General features: G+C 49.3%; 1 protein-coding gene across 1 annotated transcript; it reads right to left on the bottom strand.

Moving 5' to 3' along the window:
• Nucleotides 1-391: 391 nt before the first annotated feature.
• Nucleotides 392-18432, bottom strand: LOC115309546 (blastula protease 10-like). Its single transcript, XM_042294285.1, has 9 exons — nt 18353-18432; nt 18066-18135; nt 12345-12539; nt 10795-10924; nt 8709-8858; nt 6289-6392; nt 4209-4351; nt 1896-2029; nt 392-483 (listed from the first exon to the last, which is right to left on the bottom strand). The coding sequence occupies exons 1-9, from the start codon at nt 18430-18432 to the stop codon at nt 392-394; spliced, it is 1098 nt and encodes a 365-aa protein (XP_042150219.1).
• Nucleotides 18433-21916: the final 3484 nt, after the last annotated feature.

Raw genomic sequence — 21916 nt, 5'->3', positions numbered from 1 at the left:
CCTTGTGAAATTCAGGTCTGAGGACGAAGAAGTGAAGGCTTGAACTACAGAATCAGAAGAAACTGAGATCGGGTGAATGACTAAATAATCACCCACGTAACGAAAAACATGGAAGACAAGTGTCAACTCTTCAAGGCGTGCTTCAATCTTTTCTTTTTTTTTTCTTTTTATCGCGTAAAGTTTATTTTGACACGTGTGTCCCAACCAAACAGTTAAAAAAAAAAATTCTTTTCAGGGGTGCACTCCAGACTAACATGGAAAAGCCATCTCTTATATACTCGTGGATTTTCTTTTATTGCTTGTAACTTGTATGTACATTGGTTCCTTTACCCCCACGTGGCTTTGCGCATCTGCAGGCCTGAGTCGGCTATAGGACACCCAATGGCGGCCTTTACTTGCCGGTCATCTGCGCGCTCACCAGGTTGCTCGCGCTGCTGATGGCGCCGCTCACGATGTTCTGAATGCCGTCGACCATCCCTGAAACTGATCGCACAATGTGTGAGAAACCGATCGCCGGTTTTGTTTTTTCTCTTAGAGTCAATTAGCTACCAAACCTACTAGCACTGTGCTGCAAAGTGTTCAGTCAGGACACTAACCTAATCGGTAAATTTTGATGCCCGCCCTTTTAGCTAGTTCGCGCAAAAATGCGTCGACGTTGTGTTCGCGCTAACGTTTGTCGCGCAGTGTGCAATAAACTCCTTTTAAAACCCCATCAAGCAACATTGGGGGTTGTCATTTCTTGGCCATCACCAATGTTATAGGCTAGGTGGCGCAAGCTACTGCCCGTTACAAAGGTATGCATTAACATCCATCCATTCATTAGGCAGGAGGCGTGTGGTTGGATTCGAGCCCTCGCCGAACGCTTACCGTAGCGCTCCTATCGAATACATATATGCTCAAGGCAGGTGACCAAACTCGCTCCACTTGACGGGAATCTGGTTCCTGCGCACGCGCAGTGCACACGTGTGCGGAAACTGCGTGTCTGCCCACACCTCGCGAGGGTTTCTTTGTAAACAGCGCGTTGGTCCGTAGGGGCAGCTCACTTTCGGAAAGTTTCTTCGGGTCACACATTGGACGCCAATACACGAAGCACGAAATTACGACTGCCCACTTGGAAAGGTTCGAACTAGCCTCTTCGTGCCACGCTCCTCGTTCGACCCCCAGCCATCTTTATTGTCTTTCCTCGTTCCCCACAAGCCTTAGTTCACAAAGTGCCAAGTTTTCCGCGATTTTCGTGCCGGCCTCATCCTTAGATACACACAAGCAAACACTGGCAGAGCGCAATTTGTGTGTGTGTGTGTGTGTGTGTGTGTGTTCATTCGATGAGTAGTAGGATGGGTATACGGCTGAACCCTTTTTAATTGGGCGGTGGCTTGCGCCACCTAGCCAGAGTGAACGAGCGTCCGCATTGTAGATAACCTCTCGCAAAATAACGCCCTCTTCTGGTACGTCTGAAAATACTCTACAGTAGCGTGCGCAAAAGACACCATCGTCGTATAATTTATACAGTAGTTAGTTCGAACCAATTGTACGTGGTTATAGAAATGGCTCGCACGGGAGGCACGGAACGTCACTGAGGCAAAAAGCTCTTCATCGCGGTGTAAGCACGGTCAATTTGTTTCAGTGTCAAGCTTCGTAAGAAGCTTGCTAACTTGGCCACAGTGGTGGGGTGATGAAAACTGCAGACCGGAGATTTGCAATCACATTTCGCCGTTCTGCAGATTTTGATTTGATGCGACCACGGCACAGTCTGGCGGCCAGAATGAGAAACAGAGAAAAGAGTGTTGGAGTTGTGAATGAAGTGACCTGTTTTGACGCAAAAATGAGACCACTAAACGTTCGCTATAAAAGTGAATTCGGGGAAGAAATTTTTCCTTTTCCGGGAATCTGCTCACCGTTTTTGTGCACGAAATGAACCGTCGCCCTGAGTCCCTTGCCCTCCACGCTCCGCTTGCGGCTCACAATGATCACGGCGTCCGATGTCCTCGAGCTCATCTGCTGTCCTGGCTTGATGTCGGTGCCGCAGTACCTGCACTCGTTGGAATTTCGTCACATCACTTTCGGGGGGGGGGGGGGGGAGGAGGAGGAGGAGGAGGAGGAGGGGAGAGGGGGATGGATGGATGGATAAATTAATGTGGCTGAACTAGGCTGAGATAAAGTCGCTGAATCCTAGCCAGTGACTTTAGACTGAACTAAAGCTCCTCGATTAAATTCATGCTTCGCGTTTTTCACAAGTGCCGACAGTCATTGTGCGAACGCGAAAACCACGTGCCAAGAGCGACTGCGTCGTCGCCAATCGCTTTTAATAGTGCCGTTCATTTCACTGCTTCACCCCCATTGGCTCACAATTAAGGGTAGCACAAGGCACGGTGGACGTGCTTTGGCGGATTTGACGCTACTAACGGTACCTAGACAAACATAAACACACCAAAACGGCTTAGGCTGAACCAGAGCCGTATATGTAGAGTTTGGCCATTCTTTCGGAAGTATAGGAGACAAATGAGGAGGCGCCATTAACCGAAAGCGGGCTGGGCGTGTTCCAGGGCGTCTTCACAAATTCAAATGTGGCCAATCAGAAGCCGGAAATAATACCCTGGCGGTGGTCGTGAGAAACAAACTTAATATGTGCGTCGGAGTAACTCTCGGTGACTGAAAATATGGTGCAAGTGATGTTCAATCATGGTCATCCAAAATCATGGTGGAAGAGCGCGACTAGCGGACCGATCGGCATAATCCGTACGCCAAGCGCCAAGGGCTGGGAATCTGCCGTCCAGCGGTCACACTCTGTCCGAGCAAAACAGAGTTGAGCGGCACATTCGTTTCTTACAGCTTTCTGCATTATCATGATCGGAACATCATGTGCACCCTATTTTCAACCATGAAGAGTTACTACATTTTGCTCTTACGCGCTTATTAAAACCATATACCAACGTATGCCTTTGATGAAAACAGTTTCTCGGTACCACCGCTAGGGTTTTTTTGGAGCTTCTGGTTGGCCCAGAGAACACGTCAAGCCCACTTTCTGCGTTTGGTGCACGCCCTGGCTCTGCCCGCGCCTCCCGTTGACCAAACTCTCTCTATACACGGCTCTGGGCTGAACGGCTTAACCCTTTTAATCCGACAGGCAGCGTGCGCCACCTAGCCGGTGTTTTTATTATCAGCACTCGCAAAAGAAACGCCACCGACGTCACCTGTGACTCGTGAGACAAAGTACCTTTTTGTTCGTGCAGCCTGCTTTCTCAATAGCAAATTGGTTTTTCCTTCATCTCGTCGGAAAATAGCTCATTCGAGGCATATCGTTTGCGAGGGGAATGAAGTCCGCACCCTCTCATGTTCGCCTCATAGCACTGCACGGGCCTACCGTTTAAAACCCGACTCGATCGAACCGGGCCTGGTGACTTACCCGACCCGGGCTCAGCCCGATGGGATGCCTACCTGATCTGGCCCGTCCCGAGCCCGGCCCGGCTGAAGGTGCCTCGACAGTGGGAAATAAAGCACGTCTCGGGCACGAGAACAATGCCTACTATCCGGCCCGACCCAGCCCGGTACGACCATCGGACAGGGCCCGGCCTTTCGGGTTGGCCCGTGCAGAGCTCTAGTTCGCCTTGCTACTGCTTCCTTTGAGACTGAGGTGATATCACATGCGATATCACGTGAGTCTCAAGTCCGCTCGAGAAGCAGTGGAGTATGCTCCACTGCTTCTCGAGCGGGCTGCGTCCTTTGTTATTGATGCTTATTGATCCACGGACGTGCTTAGAAAATAAAAGGAAGAAAAATGTACGAAGAGGTGGAAAATATTGTTGAGTGTATTTAATCTTGGGTTTCTAGTATGAAATCGCCTAACGTCTGTTCCACTGAAATGGTATCCTTTGAGTGATAAGCCAACCGATACGAGTACCCAGGTAACTTTTCCGTCTTTCTGTTCCTTCCTTCCTTCATGCAAAGTTAATGGTGTAATGTTGATTTTTTTCCCCTGCCTTAAGTAGGCGCTCGTTGCCTTCCATCATGCTCTGGCTGCGCGTGCACGCTTGAATCGAAGCTGACGAGACGCCGAAGTGTTATAAATCTCGCGCTGGAGGCCTCCGACGCTTCTGAAAGACCTTCCTGCCGGACTCGCACCGTCAATGATTATAATTCGCTGCATCCTCAAACCGGGATAACAACATTTCGGGGACGATCTTCCGCGGCTGTTCTCTTGTAAGACTCACATTTCTCCGCGGTAGCGGTCTCGCAGCCGGACCTCGACTCTCTCGTAGACGCATTTTCCGTCGTATTTGTTGGATGGTGCGTCCAGCCTGGACGCGAAGCTGAACTCGTCGAACGTCAGTTGTGCCACTTGGCCTTCGGGAGCCTGCGAGGATCGAGCGTTCTATATTCTTTGCACTTTTTTGTTGCATTTTTATTTTATTAAGCATATACCGTAAAGTACCATACAAAGCCCCCCCCCCCCCCCCCCCCCTTTCCCCCTTATTCGGAAACCTGCAGGGATCTTGCCCGCTCGTGTTTATGTTGGTTGCATCGTAGCAAAGCTGTGGGAGAAGAGAGGGTCAGTAACAACGGGGCGCAGCTATTGGTTTGACGTCATAGCGCGCGTGATCAATGGCATTGCGCCGTGTGGAGTGTGTGTACAGTAGTGTGCGTTTGTGTGTGTGTGTGTAGAAGGGGGGGGGGGGGGTGCGAGTTCAGTGGAAGCTCCTCGACCCCTTTCCACTTTAGCAGAACGAACACTGGAGATGAAGCGACACGTTCGCTGCTTCGCTCTGCTAAAGTGGAAAGGGGGTGAGAAGTTTTCCCTGAACCCTGAAAGGGGCACTGGCAGGACAAAATCTTTTTTTTTTTAAATTATTATTTGAAACGATTGAAAACGATGCCTGGACATTAACCCTCAAAATTCGAAACTTGAAAACTCAGTATTTATAAAGTAAAAAAAAAAAAAAATTCCCAAAGCCGAATTTGAAGTTTCCGCGCGATCCGCGCAAGTGCAGTGACGTCAAAGATTGAGTCGTCCTGCAACTCGAGTTTCTCTTGCGCCTCCCGAAACGTACCCACCCGAAGGGTCGTGTTCGCAAGCGCCCCGCGATCAACCGCCCCTCTCCGTGCCTGCCGCCTATCGCTGTGAGCAGACGACACTTCACTTTCGAGTTTGAAGTCCTTTTAGGGCCCTTTCAGCGATCTAAAATTCATTGAAACTGTGTGAGGTAGAAGAGAACGCGCAGCGAACTTTTGTGAACGACGTGAGAAGCCACGTTGCGCCGGTTCTGAATGAAAGGCTGCCCCGGCGGAGTCACAACCGAAACTACGGTACACAGACACCAAACCCAGTTCTTTTGACAGTTTGACGATTTCCTTTTCGAAGTCTAAGATGTCGTCGGGTGCCCAAAAAGGGAGAGCTTCGTCGGATCCCCCGACCTTACCGGTCATCCTCACTGCATGTGTTAACGCCGGCATGGTTTCCGAGGGAGGATAAAAAGCCAAGAGTCGACATCAATGCGGACTCCAATTTACGGTATTTCAAAACGAATGGCCGTAGTGCGTTCGCAATTGTGTTAAGAAGCATGTTTCACGAGTGCCATTATGAAACATTAAAGAAATGTCGCTTACAAAGCTTATAAATTTCATAATCATTTACGTCACTAATGAAAAGAAGCGAGGAGGTGAGAAGAGGGAGGGAGAGAGAGAGAGCGATGAAACTTTATTAGGCCCGAAGAATATGAGCAGGGGGCCTCAGTCCAGGCCCCCTCTGGTGGCGTACTCCAGAGAGGACTGGATGTACGCAGCCAGGGAGAGAGAAAAGCGCCAAAAATAAGAAGGCTCGCGCCCGCCTGGAAAATTTATATATGTACATATATTTTTTTTTTTTTTGCGCTGTGGTTTTTTTTTTTGTGTCTTTGACTACAATTTGCATCGTTTTAAACAAAACAAAAAATGGGGGCATTAGTGTTTCTTTAACCTGTTAAACCTGTTAAACCTTTAAAAATTGGCGGAGTATTGGCCAAGTGGTACATATGTTTTGGTGGCTCCATCTTATGGTTCCTATCTGTGACGTCACGACTAGGATTATCCCACCAGCTCGATCGAGGTCAAGTCGTTTATGAGCCGCGTTTGTAGCGCGAGCTGCGAGGTGGTGACAAACGCGCGTTGATCGTCTGCGAACGCCTCCACCTTTCCGCCTGCTTTCCTCCTCGACACGCGAAAACGCAGCGCACGCGCACTTGCGACCAATTTTGCGCTCCCCGTAGTGTGATACGGACCCTATGTTCAATCTAGGCTCTCGGAAGGATATCGTACCTGTATCCACCAGGTGCAGCTCTCGTAGTTCACGTCCCTGTTGGGGAAGCCGGGGGTCTCGAAGGTCCCCTCGCTCGTGATGTTACCGCCGCACGATGGGACGCCTGTGGAGTGACATTTGTCGCCGGTGAATTCATCACACTACGCCCTAAACTTAATCGCTTTTTTTTTCTTGGTTAAACTATAGATTTGTTTAAAGCATAATTGCGATTTCTGTAGGATCAATGAGTACTCGCATGTGGTTCGTTTTCCAAAGAGTGCACGTGCGGGGCTATAGACGCTTTCAGCGAGTCAGTTACTCGAGCTGCCACCAGTCGGCGCGCCCTTCGCGCGCTTTCCGGGCCGCCATAGCCGACCTTCAGTTCCTCGCCGTTGCTCCGCGTTGTGTGCTGCACAGGCCACTACCGGAGCTTCGTTTTCGTGTTCATTTACGTTCCGCGTTGAAATCTTGCACTTTCTTTGGGTCTTTTCGCCATTTAGAACTTTCATTTAATCATTTGATATTTATATTTCGACATAGCTCTTGTATTTTCTTATTTATGGAATGGAATCGGACAGCGAATGGGTCGACGATACTTATGAGGCTTCAATGACCATGTAAGTTCATCCCATTCTAACGTTTTTCTCGCTAATAAAGGCAGTCAACACTATTGCGACATATGTAAATTGCAACTGACGCAGTAAGGCTATCGCAGTCGTGCTTCTCGCATGCATGTGCGCGCTCGTTTCCGTAAAGCATGTCGGTCATTCAGCGTGCGAGGAAACAAGCGACGGAGATTTTTTTTTTTTTTTTTTTTTTTACAAATACTGTCGTTTGTCGCATCGCTCGTTTTTTGGGGTTTTTAGAAAACGTCGCTCACCGTCTTGGTCGCTTGCTCCGTCACTTCCATGCGGTTTGCCTCGTCGCGCGCTGACTGAGCGACAGCGAAGCGGGTCGCCGTCGCTTATCTGGTCGCTCGCCAAATCGCTTACATGCGGTTTATACTCAATTAATTTCCATGCGCACAGCAATGAACCATTAGCGCCTCGATATTAAGTAAAAACCGCGTGCAAGCGATTCGGCGAGCAACGAGACAAGCGACGGTGACCCCCTTCGCTGTCGCTCGGGCAGTCGCGCGACGAGGCAAACCGCATGGAAGCGACGGGAGCAAGCGACCAAGACGGTGAGCGACGTTTTCTAAAAACCCAAAAAACCGAGCGATGCAACAGGCGGCAGTGAGAAATCTTCGTCGCTGACTCTCGTCGTTGTCGCCGTCGCTGTGTCGTCGCACGCTAAATCGCTTACATGCGGGTCGGCTTTACGGAAACAAGCGCGCACATGCAGCGAGAAGCACGACTGGATAGCCTTACTGCGTCAGTTGAAATTTGCATATGTCGCAATGGTGTTGACTGCCTTTATTAGCGAGAAAAATGTTAGAATGGGATGAACTTACATGGTCTCTGAAGCCATAATCGTGTATCGTCGATCCGTTCGCTGTCCGATTCCATTTCATAAATAAGAAAATACAAGAGATATGTTGAAATATAGATATCAAATAATTAAATGAAAGCCCGAAATATCGAAAAGACCTAAAGAAAACACGCGATTTCAACGCGGAACGTAAAAGAACGTGAAAACAAAGCTCCGGTAGGGCCCGGTGCAGCACACAACGCGGAGGAACGGCGAGAAACTGAAGGGCGGCTATGGCGGCACGGTCACGTGACGCCAAGATGGCGGCGCCCATGAAATGTTGCCTGAAAGGGTCTATACACCAACTCATGTTTACAAACAAACCGAAGCGCCCCTAGCGGACGCCATTGGCGCCGCGCATTCGCGATGGGGGTATGGGCAAGAAGCTCGCCGTCGCCCATAAACAAACCATTGAAATGCGATGTTGTTGGCGTCGGTGTGAGTCCCCCTGCCTTTTTTCGCGTTCAAATTGTTGAGTCTACGTCTTCCTGGCGATGTCTGACTCCTTGAGCGGCGTCAGCGAAATTACCGAGGCTCGTTACACCGCAAAACTTCGCGTGAATAATGTGACATGTGGCGATTCATTCCGCGTGGACGCCGCAGTATGTACGCTAGTGCTTGAGTCGCTTGATGAGATTTCGCTCGCAATTTTCAGTCGCGACGCCGCTCGGGCTGCAAAAGCGTAAACCGTAGCTGAGATGGTAGACGTCGATACTGAAAATCGCAAGCAGAATCGGACCAAGTGAATTAGGCATAACAAGTCGGTGATGGTCACTGGTAACAATGATCAACATATTCTTGTACGTTGACGCTCACAGCGTCAACGGGCAGCCTCTGGACACAACTCATCTATATAAAATACAAAAAGAAAACATCGTGCATGTTAATTTATGTTGCTGTAGATGGTGGTATTCCGTGCCTGCTCCTGGTACTGAAAAGACTGATTCTGCCCTAATCCTGGTCGGCTTACCGTAGTAGCTCTCAGTGAGATCTTCGCAGCGTTCCCCCTGGCTGTTGTGAGGACAGACGCACGTGCAAGGCTCGCTTGCCGGGGCCGTGGCGGCTTTGAACAGGAAGCCCTCGTTCTCGCACTTCAGGTCTACAATGTTGGGGCACGAGTCTGCGATAACATTACCCATTGGGTAACGTTAGCCATCGATTAACTATCGGGCAACGTTACCCCATAGATAGGTAACGATAGGCAACGGACGTGAACGACCCTGGCGAAAACTGCAGCGCCGAGGGATCACTCAACTCGCGATCCCAAGTCCTGACCCTGCACGTTTCACTTGGGGCATGCATAACCTGGTTCGCTCCTTTGGTCTACATTCCTTTTGAAGTGCTTGCGTCAGATTTCAGGTTCCAAAGGTATACAGGTTACCTTTGAAAATTACGATGAGAAGACGGCGTCCGTTTTTAGAAGCTGACACCGTTCGTTCCGTTGTATTCGTGGGCTTCGCTGGCCTTTATTTTCTCATTAAGGTCGAACCGAAAATCGCTTGTAACTTTTTTAAAGCGATAGCTTGAACGGGCGACACTTTGCACAGATTTCGAGCTCGGGGGCTGTCGTCTCCGCTATAAAAGACCCTTCTTTTCTTCCCTCTTGGCGTGAGGGGAGCGAAGTCGGGTTTTCCCGTCGGCCGCGCGGCGCGGAGGGAGAAAAGAGGGGAGCCCCCGCATCCCGGCAGTAACGACGCGACGAAGGGACAGCCTTCCTGTCGTCTGCTTCAAACACTTGTTTTCAAAAAGTACTCGCGTTACACGAAATCCCGCTTTGGCAGTATACCCAGTCGCTACGCATAATGTGGGATGGTTTTAGAAACTTCCACCGCGCTCACCCACTTCACGCATCGCCGAGCACTCGTTGTGGTCGTCTGTGGCATCCACGACGACAACCACGACGTCTATGAGAATTAACCACATCCAGGGGCGGATGCAGGAATTTCCTGAGGGGGGGGGGGGGGAGGGGGGGCAGGTGCTGGTCAGCGTACCATATGCTTAGGAACCCCCTCCCCCTCTCCTTCGTTTTACGCCCTAAATTTTACACTTGCAGAAATCAAGAGGGGGGGTCAGGACATCCGGACCCCCCCCCCCCCCCTCCTCTAAATCCGCCCCCCACATCGCACCTCCATCCTCAGATATACCTGACGGAACTATTCCACCCGCATTGCGCGACCACGTTACCGCCATCGCTTTCGTTTCTTTGCAAAAATACGAGTTTTGAATATTACGTGTTTCGCGAAGGAAAAAAGTTGGATGCACTTTATACGTTTAATTTTTTCGAGGCTGTAGTTTGAAACACGCACACGTGCTTAGAAATTGCTGCGTTACTTGATTAACACCATTGCCGTCCGATAACGATATATCCGACAACAATAGGATGCACGGGCAAATGCTCCGACGAAGTATCGCGTAACACCTTTCCATAAAAGCGTATGAGGGCGCGTTCATTGCTGGGTGTTTGTGTGTTTTGCACGCGTCATTTACAACGCACTGCCTGATTAAAAAAAGAAAACAAAATATATTTATATATATATATAGAGAGAGAGAACGACCGCCGAAATGCACAGGACAGCGACGAGGCAACGATGCCGTCCGCGCCAGGCCTATCCAATACCACGTAGAAGACAAGTCCTGCGAATGACGTCATCGTAAGTGGCTCACCGACCCGCCCCAAGCAGCAAACACGCTAAAGCTCGACGAGAGTAGCCGCAAAGCAGTAGAGGCATCCGTCTCGGCGTCGCCGCGTGCATACACTCTTAGAAAAAAGGGGACCAAAAGGAGGTAACAGACCACCTTTACCACCCTCCTCCCGGCCAGGGGGGAAGCGCTCCGCTTGTTACCTCCTCAGGCGCAGCGGACACTAGGAATGCGGTGCTACAAGGTGAAGTTCGCCTCGAAGGGGCACCAAAGAGGTAAATATTACCTCCCAGAGGTAATATTCGCTCGTTGCAGGCCTTGCCTTCTATGCATGGTATTGGCCTATCGCACTGTGGCTGGAAAAGTTGGCCATGTTAATGAAACAGCTAGAGCGCGTAGTATACTGGACCCTGTACCGGAGCAGGTGTACATCAGGTTGGCCAGCTTGCGGTCCCGGAAGCTGAGCTGCTTGTTGCCCATCCGGAGCTGCATGTGCGGGTCCAGCGTCACGATGGTGTTCTTCTCGTACGGGTCCGGGCTGAACGCCTGCGAGGATCGGCACCCTGGTCACGGGCGATTTCGGTCCGTGCAACGGTGGCGTATCTGATCTTTGGGTCTTTCCCGTACTTCTTGTACTCGAGCGTCCAGAAGAACCATGCTTTACGAAGAATCATATCACTGAGAACGTGTTCATCTCTAAAGCAGATAGACTCTCGGTTCTCCGAATTGACAGGGAAAGATGGCGAAGGTGTTGAGGAGGATGTTCATCAAAGGGAACCATCGAAACCGATACTGGTCATTCCGGTCCCCACGTTGAGCGCCAATATAGAGCATGGCACACTCTCAGAAAAAAAAAAAAAAAAAAGGTATATCATATAATACATCCCAAAACGTACAGCGCACTGACTTCGAACCGACGGTATCAACTTTCACGAGCGGCTTGATAGCCGAGTGGTACAACTTCTTTAAATAACTAATGTACGCGTTAGTAACTAAAAAAAAAAAAAAAAATTTTTTTGTAAAAAAAAAAAACGTGTTTTTTCTGTTTTTTATACGTATTTTAGCTGTTTAATAAATCATACTTTCGTAAAAATTGGGGCCGTCAGTATCGTTAGTGCGTTATACGTCAAACTGAAATTTTGGGGTGTATTATATGGGACAAAAGGGAGTACACCTTTTTTTTTTTCAGAGTGGATGAACACGGCCGACATCAATGGTGCTCGTCAACACAAAGCAATGTAATTCCGCAAACTCATCACGGAAAGAACCAGATATATCATAAAGACGGTTCTTGCTTTGTCGCACTGCTAATAATAATAATAATAAAAAAGGTTGTACGGTTTTCTTGCCGAAGACAGGACATGAACGGGCGAAGAGACAGACGATGAAAGTGAAAAAGCGCAGGCAAACTGGTGAACAAACTCCACGGATGAAGAGACAGGCGATGTTCGTTTTTAGAAACAGGCGAGTTCAGCAATGTGCCGATGGTCGCTGAGTTCTGAAACCCGCCATGGTTTTCACTCAGGCAGCCACGTACTCAAGAGTCAAGATCTATCTGCTTCACCAGAGGCAACGCAAACGCCTGTTCACGACATCTGCAGCACCCACCAGCCAATGCTCACTCTTTATGCCCGACAGATCATTATCACCCAAAATATCTGCGTGGCATCTTTTCTTTTTGTATTATTGTGCCGTTGTGCGGTTGCTATGGTGACAGGGTTTTAAGCCGTTTGCAACTGCCCCGTTGCCATAGCAATCCGCAATTTTTTAGTCCTTCGGTTTAGCGAAGACATCTCTGTCTATCCTTTCGACCACACGACTGCAAACGACCATTTGAAGTCTTAGATCCTTTGCTCCCAGAAATCAAATCGAGCGCTATCCTATATGATCTGGATGAGGCAGCATCAATCGCGATTCACAGTGCATTAACAATACGATAAAAATAAAATAGCGAGAGGTGACTTGCACTCTGCGAGTACTGCATGACGGAGGTGACGTCGTACGGGACGTCGTAGTTGATGTCGTAGGTGTGCGTGAACTGGCTGTACGTGTCTCTCGGGACGTTCTCCCAGAGGATGAGGACGCTCGAGTCCCGGTCCGAGCGGGACTGCTCGTGGAAGAAGCCCACCGCGTGGCCCAGTTCGTGGATCACCACCTGCGTCTGCGCGACAGAACGACGCCGATAATTGGCAAAGCTAGATTCACAGATGGCCGGCGTTGGGGCGGTGTTATTCACTAAAGACCCCTGATAACCTTCTTTTACGCGCGACGGCAACCAACATGCATGTCGAAGCACGATTTGCGGAAACAAAATGGCGTCTTTCAGCTTCTCCTGTTGCTGTCCGCCACCATTTGCTTCCTACTACCTGCACCGGCATGCAGTCGGCGCTTTGTGCGTCGAGAAAGAGGAGGAGACGTCAGACAGAACGCCGAGTTCTGATTGGAATGATTAGTGGGTAGACCTAAAGCTAACTGCCTTTGTATCCCTCCACTGCACTCGTCAAACGCCTTCGAAGGCGATAGCCCTACGCCTGACGCCGGCATTCGCCGTTCAAATGGTACGTTTACACTTGCGGATCCGCCAGCGAATCCGCCCAGCTTTTGCCGCTGGGGTGAAACGCTGGGCGGAAAACGCGGCGGCGAGCTGTTTAGGTCCGGCATCTATTTCTGCCGCCGAACGAGGCGTTTCGCTGACCGGATGTGACATTCTTGCTCAGCGCGACGCTGTCTACGTCATGAGTAGTCGTTCTTCCGGGTGCTGCAACGCCCGGGATTGGCCGGAAAACAGTCGAGGTGGGAACTCTCGCGCCTCCTCGTCATATTTGACGGGACGTTACGAGAACAGCCGGCCGCAGCCGGCGCCGCCGCCGCCGCTCGAAGGAAATAGATGTAAACGCAACCCGCTCGTCGCCGCCGCCGCCGGGAGCGGATCCGCTCCCGCGGCAGCGAATTTCTTCTCAGGTGTAAACGTACCATAAAGCCTCAACCACATGGGGCGTTTTTTTCACTCGCCTCGGCCGGCGTCAGCGTCGGCGCGCATAGCTCGAGGTCACCCACGACAATGCGATGCGCGGACCGACGCCGACGTCTGGCCGACGCGATGTGACGCTGCCGCGGACAAAGCACGTAAAAAAACGCCCCATGTGGTTGGGCCTTAAAGGGATACTTCAATGAAATTTGAAACATACCCGTCGTGTTCACAAATAGGCTGAAAAGGATCCACAATATTCGTAAATGACAATCGCACGTTTGTATTTTGAGCCTGAAGGCTGTATTTTTCGTTATAAACGGCAAACTCTGGCAAAAGCTCGGAGAGCAGCCAGCGGAGAGCACGTCACGTCCGCCGCAATCGTGACGTAGTTTGTCTCGGGACCTTGCGTCCGGACGCAGCGAACTATCCCAGCCAATCCCGCTCTGTAAACGTAGCCCGTGATACGCTTTCCGCGCGTTGCTGTGCTCCCTCTCTGAGGTCACGTGACGTTCACACGGCCTTGGATAGGCCCCGATGGCTCGTAGCATCCGCTGAAAGCAGCTGAAGCACACCAGCGATCGGGCCACCACAAGTAACCCCAAAGCTGCCTTTGTACGAAGTTTGAGTGACGGGTAAATCTTCTTTAATCTTCTAGAGGGACAATAGCGACCTCTGGGACACACAAAAAGAGAGACTCGGGGAGAGGGGAGTTCCTCCTTCAGCTCTTCTCTCGTCGTGGCCGGAGGCGAGACAGTTACCGTCACTACCTGTCAAGGCTCCTAAACGGGCGTTACAAAGGAGGCGTTAGCGATATCCACCGGGTGCTCTTTGCTAGTCATTTAACTCCTTTTAAAATTCCTTTTCGTGTCTTTTTCAACAAGAGATTGGTGTGTCTGATGTGATAATGCTCACTTGAACACGAATAGGCCAAGAAATAAGCGTCGAAATTTCATTATAGTATCCCTTCAAAGGGATGCTGAACCGAAATCTGGATTCCACAAAACACGCGGCAAAAGCGTGCAACGGGATACTACAAACACCAAAACATCACTCATACAGCAATATCTCAAACGGATGGCCGTATTCTTCTAGAAAAGGAGGCGCATTTGACAGAAATATTCACGTCATGTTTTTCCGGGAACAACCTCGCGTCTTCTCCGCCTCGCTGCTTTGAGGGAGCGAAGCGAAGAGAGGAGGAAACTAGGTATCTTCACGGTCACGCGCCTCGTCGGCCTCGTTCAATCTCGAACTCTCTTTCCAAAAATAGGGCTGTCCATTCGAGATATCGCCTTACGAGTAGTGTTGTAGGGATTGTAGCGTCCCGCCTACACCTTCTGCATTGTTTTTTCTGAAATTCAAATTTCGGTTCACCATCCCTTTAAAAAGACACTGCAATAAAACAACAACAACTATTTGAGACACGCATTCTTTTTTTAAATAACTATGCCACGAAAAGAAAAGTTCGCTCAATATTTACGTTGTTAGACGCAATTTAGGTGGAGGTCACGGCCCGCTCTTCAAATCCAAGAAATCAGTGGCCATTACTACTGCACTGGCTTGGTTGCTCGACCGAACACGCTAACAAGCGTAGTGTCGCCGTTTTCGCGACATCTGGTGCGCCTAGTCTGGAAGTCTAACACCGCCTGCTGGTCGTGCGAGCAGAGGCGCGGCAGCCTCCGGCATCGTCTGCTATTTCCCCACCGTCTATCGTCGTCTGCAATGCCCGTGAGACTCGGACACGAAAGCTGCGCGTCGGCGTCCATTTTCATCTCCGTCCGTTTGCTATTCATACGCCGTCTAAAAACTTCTGCAACGCTCAGAAGACGCGGCCATGAAAGCGGCTTTCTAGCGTTCCATTATGCAAGAGCCACTTTGTTAACGCTTTAAACAAAAGCGGGAGTAGCAATATTATAAAACATTTGAAAACAGCATTGACTCTATCTTGATTATTTGCTCTCAAACATAAAAAAAATGTCGATTAAAATACTATTACGGCACGGCAGTACAAATTTACAACCACTTAAGCTTTCACACGTCAACCATCTCTCCAGTCAATGAGATATGTAAGCAAGCACCTTGTAAGCACTGGACGGTTCTGTACCTAGATTGCGTCTAGCGGCGTAAATATGGCTCAAAAAAAAAAAAAATCTTTTTCGTGGCAAACTGTTTTTTTAATATATCTGTCCCATTAGGCCTTTTAGATTTTTTTTTTTTATTGCAGTGTTTTTCTAACGCGTTCGACGAGTGCAGTGGAGGCAAGGGGAGCTAGATTTAGGTCTACCCATAGAGCTACTATAATTTACGCCTACGCTTCAACTAGCGTTAGTGTGCTGTTGCATAGGAAGCCGACAGCAACCAGTCGAAAAGTGACTTCCGGTAAAGCATTTCAATGGGAAAAAGTGAGTGTATTTTCTCCCTGCACTCGATTATAAAAGCAAATATCCCCAAAAGCTTGGAACATTTGTCGGTCAGGCAAACAAAATAATTGATTCGGCGTTGTTTTTTTTTTTAATTAATTGCGTTAAAAATTGCGCGAAAACGGCTTCTTACATGTATTTATGTGCACTGTCCGACACTGTTACCGCGAGCAGGACGTCGGCGCTTTTCAGTATGGGGGGTATACGTGCCAAACGAAGGAAGGACATCTGGAAAACCAAGAGAGACGGCAAGAACTACGCAGTTACACTATAGTTCGTTGCAACTCAAGAAGGTAGGGCGAGGGTAAGACGGGTCGGGGAGGAGGAAGCAGATGGAACGCTGGAAAATAGAGGGGGAAACCTCCTTCTCTCTTTAGCGTTCCGGCTGCTTCCTTCTCTCCGGCCCGTCTTACCCTCGCCCTACCTTCTTGAGTTGCAACGGACTATAGATCAGTAACTCCCTGTGCATGTATGATCAAAATAGATTGAAGGCCACGTAATATAGTCCTATGTACAATAAGTGCTGATTTAGTCTTTCTGCTCTGTGCGAAGATGCTTGTTCTACGTTCAAAACATCGTTCGCACGCTCGAAATATTTGAAGAAGAGTGCCCGATAAAGGTTGACCGGCATAGAAAACAACAAAAAGACACCTTTCATAGCCCACATATTTAATTCTTTACGTTTTGAATGTTTTTAATCGCTCGTAAACATGCTAGATGGTGTCAATTTCACATAGTGACAAGACTGACATATTAGAAATTGATAAGCGTCACCGGAATACTGGCGAACCATGAACACACTCTACATTCCTTTCGGTTGTTATTTTGGTTAAAATTGTCGCTCGTTTTCACACACCTGCTGTGGAACACATGTGTTTGTGCCTGAAATATAGCGATGTTAAACATCGTTCACTGATGAAGAAAAAAAAAACGCTAATTAAAGCAGTTACAGTTTTACAACGTTAATAAAGGTACAAACTATTCGGTACGACTCAAATAACATTAACGTTCCACGTTATTTTCGGGCGAAAAGACAAAATGCGCGCGCGTTTTCCCGTAGGAATGCACAGGAGCTCCGTAAAAGTAAACTGGCTGCTGTCTGCTTCAATTTTCCTCTCGGAAGTCGCATAGTTCCAATTGAACCTCCAGCGTACATTATAATAACTTTTGGATACATGGTTTTGGGCAAAAAAGATGGACACAAGAGAGAAACACGAGCGCAAACCTCTTGTGTCCATCTTTTTTGCGCAAAACCATGTATCCAAACGTTCACCAACTCGCCCAACAACAAACTATTTTACATTATAATAACTCTATGGATCTACCCACTAATCATTCCAATCAAAGCTCGGCCTTCTGACGTGTCCATCACAGCAACACCAAAAGCGTCCCTGTGATCGGCATTCGTGATTGGCCCAACCATAGCTTCTTGCATGCTGATCATCCTGCCCAATCGCCGGTTCACGGCTAAGCGAATCCTGCCAGTCACGGCGAGGCAAATCCTGGTAGTGACGTCACGAACGGAAACCGAAAGGGGGCGCCACCGAAACGTCTCAGCGCCGATGCTCCTCCCCCAGCACGCGCTCGATGCCTTTTGTCGAGCATCGACTGCGCGTGCGGCGAAGTCGTATCCAAGCCATAAAGCTCTCGCTTGAGGCGGGGCATCTACTGGGGTCCTTGACCTGACACCGACAGAAATTTACTTCTCACATGGACAAAATGGTTACGAGCCGAGCGAAGCTGGTGACAGAGTGGGCTGTGGTTTGGAAACCAGGGGTTTCCAAACCACAGCCCGCGAAACAGGTTCTCTACCCCAGTCTCAGGTTAATACAACATGGTCAATCGTTTTAGTGCTCCATCGATGAATCCTGGACCACACGCCGGACATCGCTTCGCCCAGTGTAACTCGGTCGTCACCGCCGCCGACTTTATTTTCGTTTGCTCCTTGACACTTCGTGTCTTTTTTTTCCTTTTTGTCTTTTTATGTAGGATTTTTTTTTGTCTTCTTTTTGGCGAGGCGCAAAAACGAAACGCGGAAGCGTTAAGACGGAAGTAATATAGGTCGGATTTAACGGAGAATCCGCTAAAATAGCTTCTGGTCAGCTATCCCATTAGCTGTCCCGGTTATTGGCGTATAAGCGATCATGTGATCATAGCGGCACCCAGTAACGTTCTCGTTAGAAGTCGCGGTACGAGTCACGGTGCATGATTGCATTCAGGTGAATTCTGTATAGATTCCGATCCGGAGAGTTCTGAGAGCTGCACGCAACGTGAAAGAGAGGGCACAAACGGAACCCACGAATTCGCATCCGGGTCCGAGATTGAGATCCTGAGCTCCTAGCGTTTCCATTCCCACCTGGGACCAGCACCTGCAGGCAAATACAGTCGCACGGTTTCTTACGCATATTGCGCTTGGACTTGGAGAAGATTGCATGCAGTGTTTCGTGGGCTTGCACCGGGGGTTTATTTCTTCCGAACGACTGGTGCTCTCACTGAGATGTGGCACCTGTGGATGTGCCCTCGCTCGATCAACACTACCTGACCAGCAACTAAAGCTCTTGCATATCAAAAAAAAGCTACGCGGACCTCTTTTCCACAGGCCGGTTCCTCCTCTCCGTAGGGAAAACCCTTCTCTCCCTCTTTTTCCTCCCACCAGACGACGCCATTTTTGAGTGTGGCCGTGAAACAATGCACCCGACATAGTGTTGCCACCTAAAGAAAAAAACGCGGGGCGCGGATTGGGCACGAGTGTCGCGTCAGCGTTCGGCTGAGACTCGTGTCCAGTAAGAAAGAAGCCGAACTCTGACGCCACATTCGTGTTTAACCTGTTTACCGCAATAATCTCCAGAAAAACAAAAACAAAACGAAAAAACGTAAAGAAGACGTTTTTATTATTTTATTTTTTATTTAGGAGGGGTTATATCGGCGTTACCCATTTTTCAGAATGTGTTACGAGAGAGGGACCGGAAAAGGAATACAACAACGTACTACGTGGAACTCGTCGAACGACCAGCGTAGCACTTAACTGCGACTTCTGCGACAGGTTTTGTTACCATCTTCCAGGAATTCCGATGCACGCGCGTAAGAATAATTTGGCATAATGATTTTAAGGAAAGTCCCCAAGGGGACAAAACATACCAGTTGGAGTCACGTTTTAACGTACAATGCCGACAGAGTGGGAAAAAAAAAGTGAAAAGGAAAAAGAAGGCATATTTTTGTTTCGCACATAACGTGCATGTAACGCGTAGTGCGAATTAGCTGCAACATGGATGGCGCAAGCAACTCACCCCTGACTGTCCGTCCGGAAGTTGATGTACCAGAGGTTGATGAGAGATGCCCTGCGGAACCGCAGGCATGTCTGCTCTTCCCAGTGCTGTATCGCTTCGAGGATGACGCCCTGCACGTGCTTGTTCACCGCTGTCGCCGCGGTAAAGCGGGATGACAAGACATTCGCTGTATATATTTATTCGTTTCAGACTCCGTTGTATCAATTATAGACAATTGCAAGCATGGCGCCACAAGTGGTGCCCCATGCGTGCAAGCGCGTGCAAGGCGCGGGTGAACGTAGCTTTGGCAAGCTCGTAATCGCACGGGCGTGCCTGCTCGAGCAGAGACATGGCGGCGGCCAGTCGCCCAGCTTGCAATCGTCTATACTTCGAATAATCAAAGCATGTGAATACGGGTTGAAATTGAGGAGAGAAGGAGATGGGAGCGCGTATGCGGGGACGTCAGAACATCGAGCTTTGCTTGGAATGGTTAGTGGGCACTACAAATAAATAGCGCGAAGGTCGAGTACACACTGACGTAACAAGGGTTAACCACCGCTTGCTAACAACAGTCGTTTTAATACTCACCTAGAAGACGAGAAAGATTTAGCGTTTCTTTCTCATCTTTCGTTTCAGCATATAAAAAAACCTTTTCCAAAACAAAAAAAAAAAGTTACGTTCGAAGAACTGAGAAAGAACATAAAAAAAAAATATATAACGTTAAAAAAAAAAAAAACTGAGATGCAGCAGAAAGTAAGAAGAAGTTGCCGGCAGTAAACCACTGAACAACCTCAAGTAAGAAAGTTAAGGTAGTGAAGTTCTTTGTCACTTAATGTCGCTGATGAGGTGCACTAAAACGAAACTTTTCCTTCTCTCTTTCTTTTTTTTTTTTTTGATGGTCATCGGCTTGCATAGCTTCCTTGATCTCTTCTTACGGAACCTGCGAAGGACCTTTGTCTCTGTCAGTGTCGGTTTGCAGTTACAGTCTCTTACGTGCGCTGCGAGATGCCCCGCTGGTGTTGATTTAGGTGAAAAAGCATGTTTCCGTAACCTGGTATCCACGCAACGGCCTGACTGACCCACGTATACTTTGCCACAGGTGAAAGGCATTTAATATATAACCTCGCTTCAGCGAGGTATATATATGTTTGCTTGTGTCTCTGGTCACATTCACAGTGACGTTCTTGTGGGCTTGTCTGGTGCTGAAAATACAACAGGGATGTCATACCTGGAAGCCACCTTTTTTTAACATCTGTGATACCCGGTGAATGTACGGCATCATAGTGGGGCGTTTTCCTTTGTACACTTCGCTTTTTCTTTCTGTATGTGAGAGTTTATCTTTCTTTCTATAGCATCGTTCAAGATGGTACCTGGGTATCCAGAGGTCTTGGGTCGTTGTATTTGTGCCCCAAAGCTCTGTCCCGTCTTGTGGTATCATGACTTCTTGAGGACTGCGCTTAAAACAGCTGTTGAGAATTACCATTTTAATGAGCTTTGAATGGGAAGACACACACTGGAGTAAACGTGGGTCAGTCAGGCCGCTGCCAGAACACCAAGTTACGGGAACATCGTGCCGAAGGCAGGAAATGGCGGCTCCTGAACGGGAAAAGCACGCGTGGTTGCATCGCTGTATGTGCGCTTGCCGGACTTGGATCGAGGTGTTTTTAGAAGTGTCTGGCGACTGTGAGGCAGGTGGTGGCTCACCAAAGCCGGGGTCGCACTGCTTATACATCATACGAAAGACAGTCTGCAAGCAAATTCGAACGTCCGAGACACCACGAGATCCGTGCTTCGAATGCCGCATGGCAATAAGTTCAAGGAGAAAACTTGGCACGCGGCGTTCGAACCACGGATATTGCGGTGACTTGTGTTTGCAGACCGTCTTTTGTAGGATGTATGAGCAGTGTGACCCCGGCTTAAAGGCGTGTTTTGTAATGCCGTGTGCTCGTTCGAAGGAGTGTGCTTCGTCTTGTTTTTTCTCTTCCGTAGCTGTTGCTGGGAAGGCGTCGGGCTTGCTTGATCACGAGGGGGAAGAGGTGGATAGGATGCCTGGGAGGGAGTGTCGTCTCTGGTCGAAGGGTTCGACTGCGGTCCCCGTACAAATGTCTTCATCTTTTTCAGAGCAGCCAGGCGTACTTTGCAGATTGAGTAATCTGCTGGGTGCTCTCCACTGCAGATGGCGCACTTTACTGGCGCCTCGCCCTTGCAGCCCTTGGTTGAATGTGGTTCACCGCATTTTTTAGCGCTTCTTTTTGCGCCTGTAAGTCATGCGGCTGCGGATGTGACGTATTTTCGTGACGTCGCGCCACTTCTTCGCTCCTTCCGGGCGCGCACAAAAAAGTTGGATAATTTCAACTTCTTTCTCAACGCGCACAAAAACGCGCGGTGACGTAGTAGGGCGCTCCTGTGTCCCGGCCAATCGGTGGAGGGCAAGCTAGTTCCGGCTCCGCGTTTCTTCGCCGCCTTCTCAGAGCAAGTGACAAAAGCGCCCGGTGCGCATCCACAATTGGCCCTCTCCTCCCCCCACTTTTATTCTCTTCCAACATAACAACGCGATCTCTCTCTCTCTCTCTCGCCGCCTTCTGGCTGCGACAGACTGGCCTGGCCGGCCAGTCTGTTGCGCGCGTGCGCGCTCGCCCGAAGCTGGCCCGTCCAAACCAAAGCGCACGGTTCTCACTCAGAAAGCGCGCCCGGAAACAGCAAAAACGTCAAGAAATGCGTCACATCCGCAGCCGCACGACCTACAGGCGCAAAAAGAAGTGTTGGTTTGGATCGCGCTTTAGGCGCCCGTTTCCGGCTTGAGCGGCATCGATGTCAGGAAGTAACCGGAAGTAACCCGTACCCGGATGAGCTACGGCTGATTCCTGGTCACAGCTGATCCCTC

The sequence above is a fragment of the Ixodes scapularis genome, unplaced genomic scaffold (assembly GCF_016920785.2).
Source record: "Ixodes scapularis isolate PalLabHiFi unplaced genomic scaffold, ASM1692078v2 PGA_scaffold5__190_contigs__length_132052651, whole genome shotgun sequence".
Classification (NCBI taxonomy): Eukaryota; Metazoa; Arthropoda; class Arachnida; order Ixodida; family Ixodidae; genus Ixodes; species Ixodes scapularis.
Note: the sequence above shows the minus strand (reverse complement) of the source record. Positions and strands in the feature narration are given on the sequence as shown.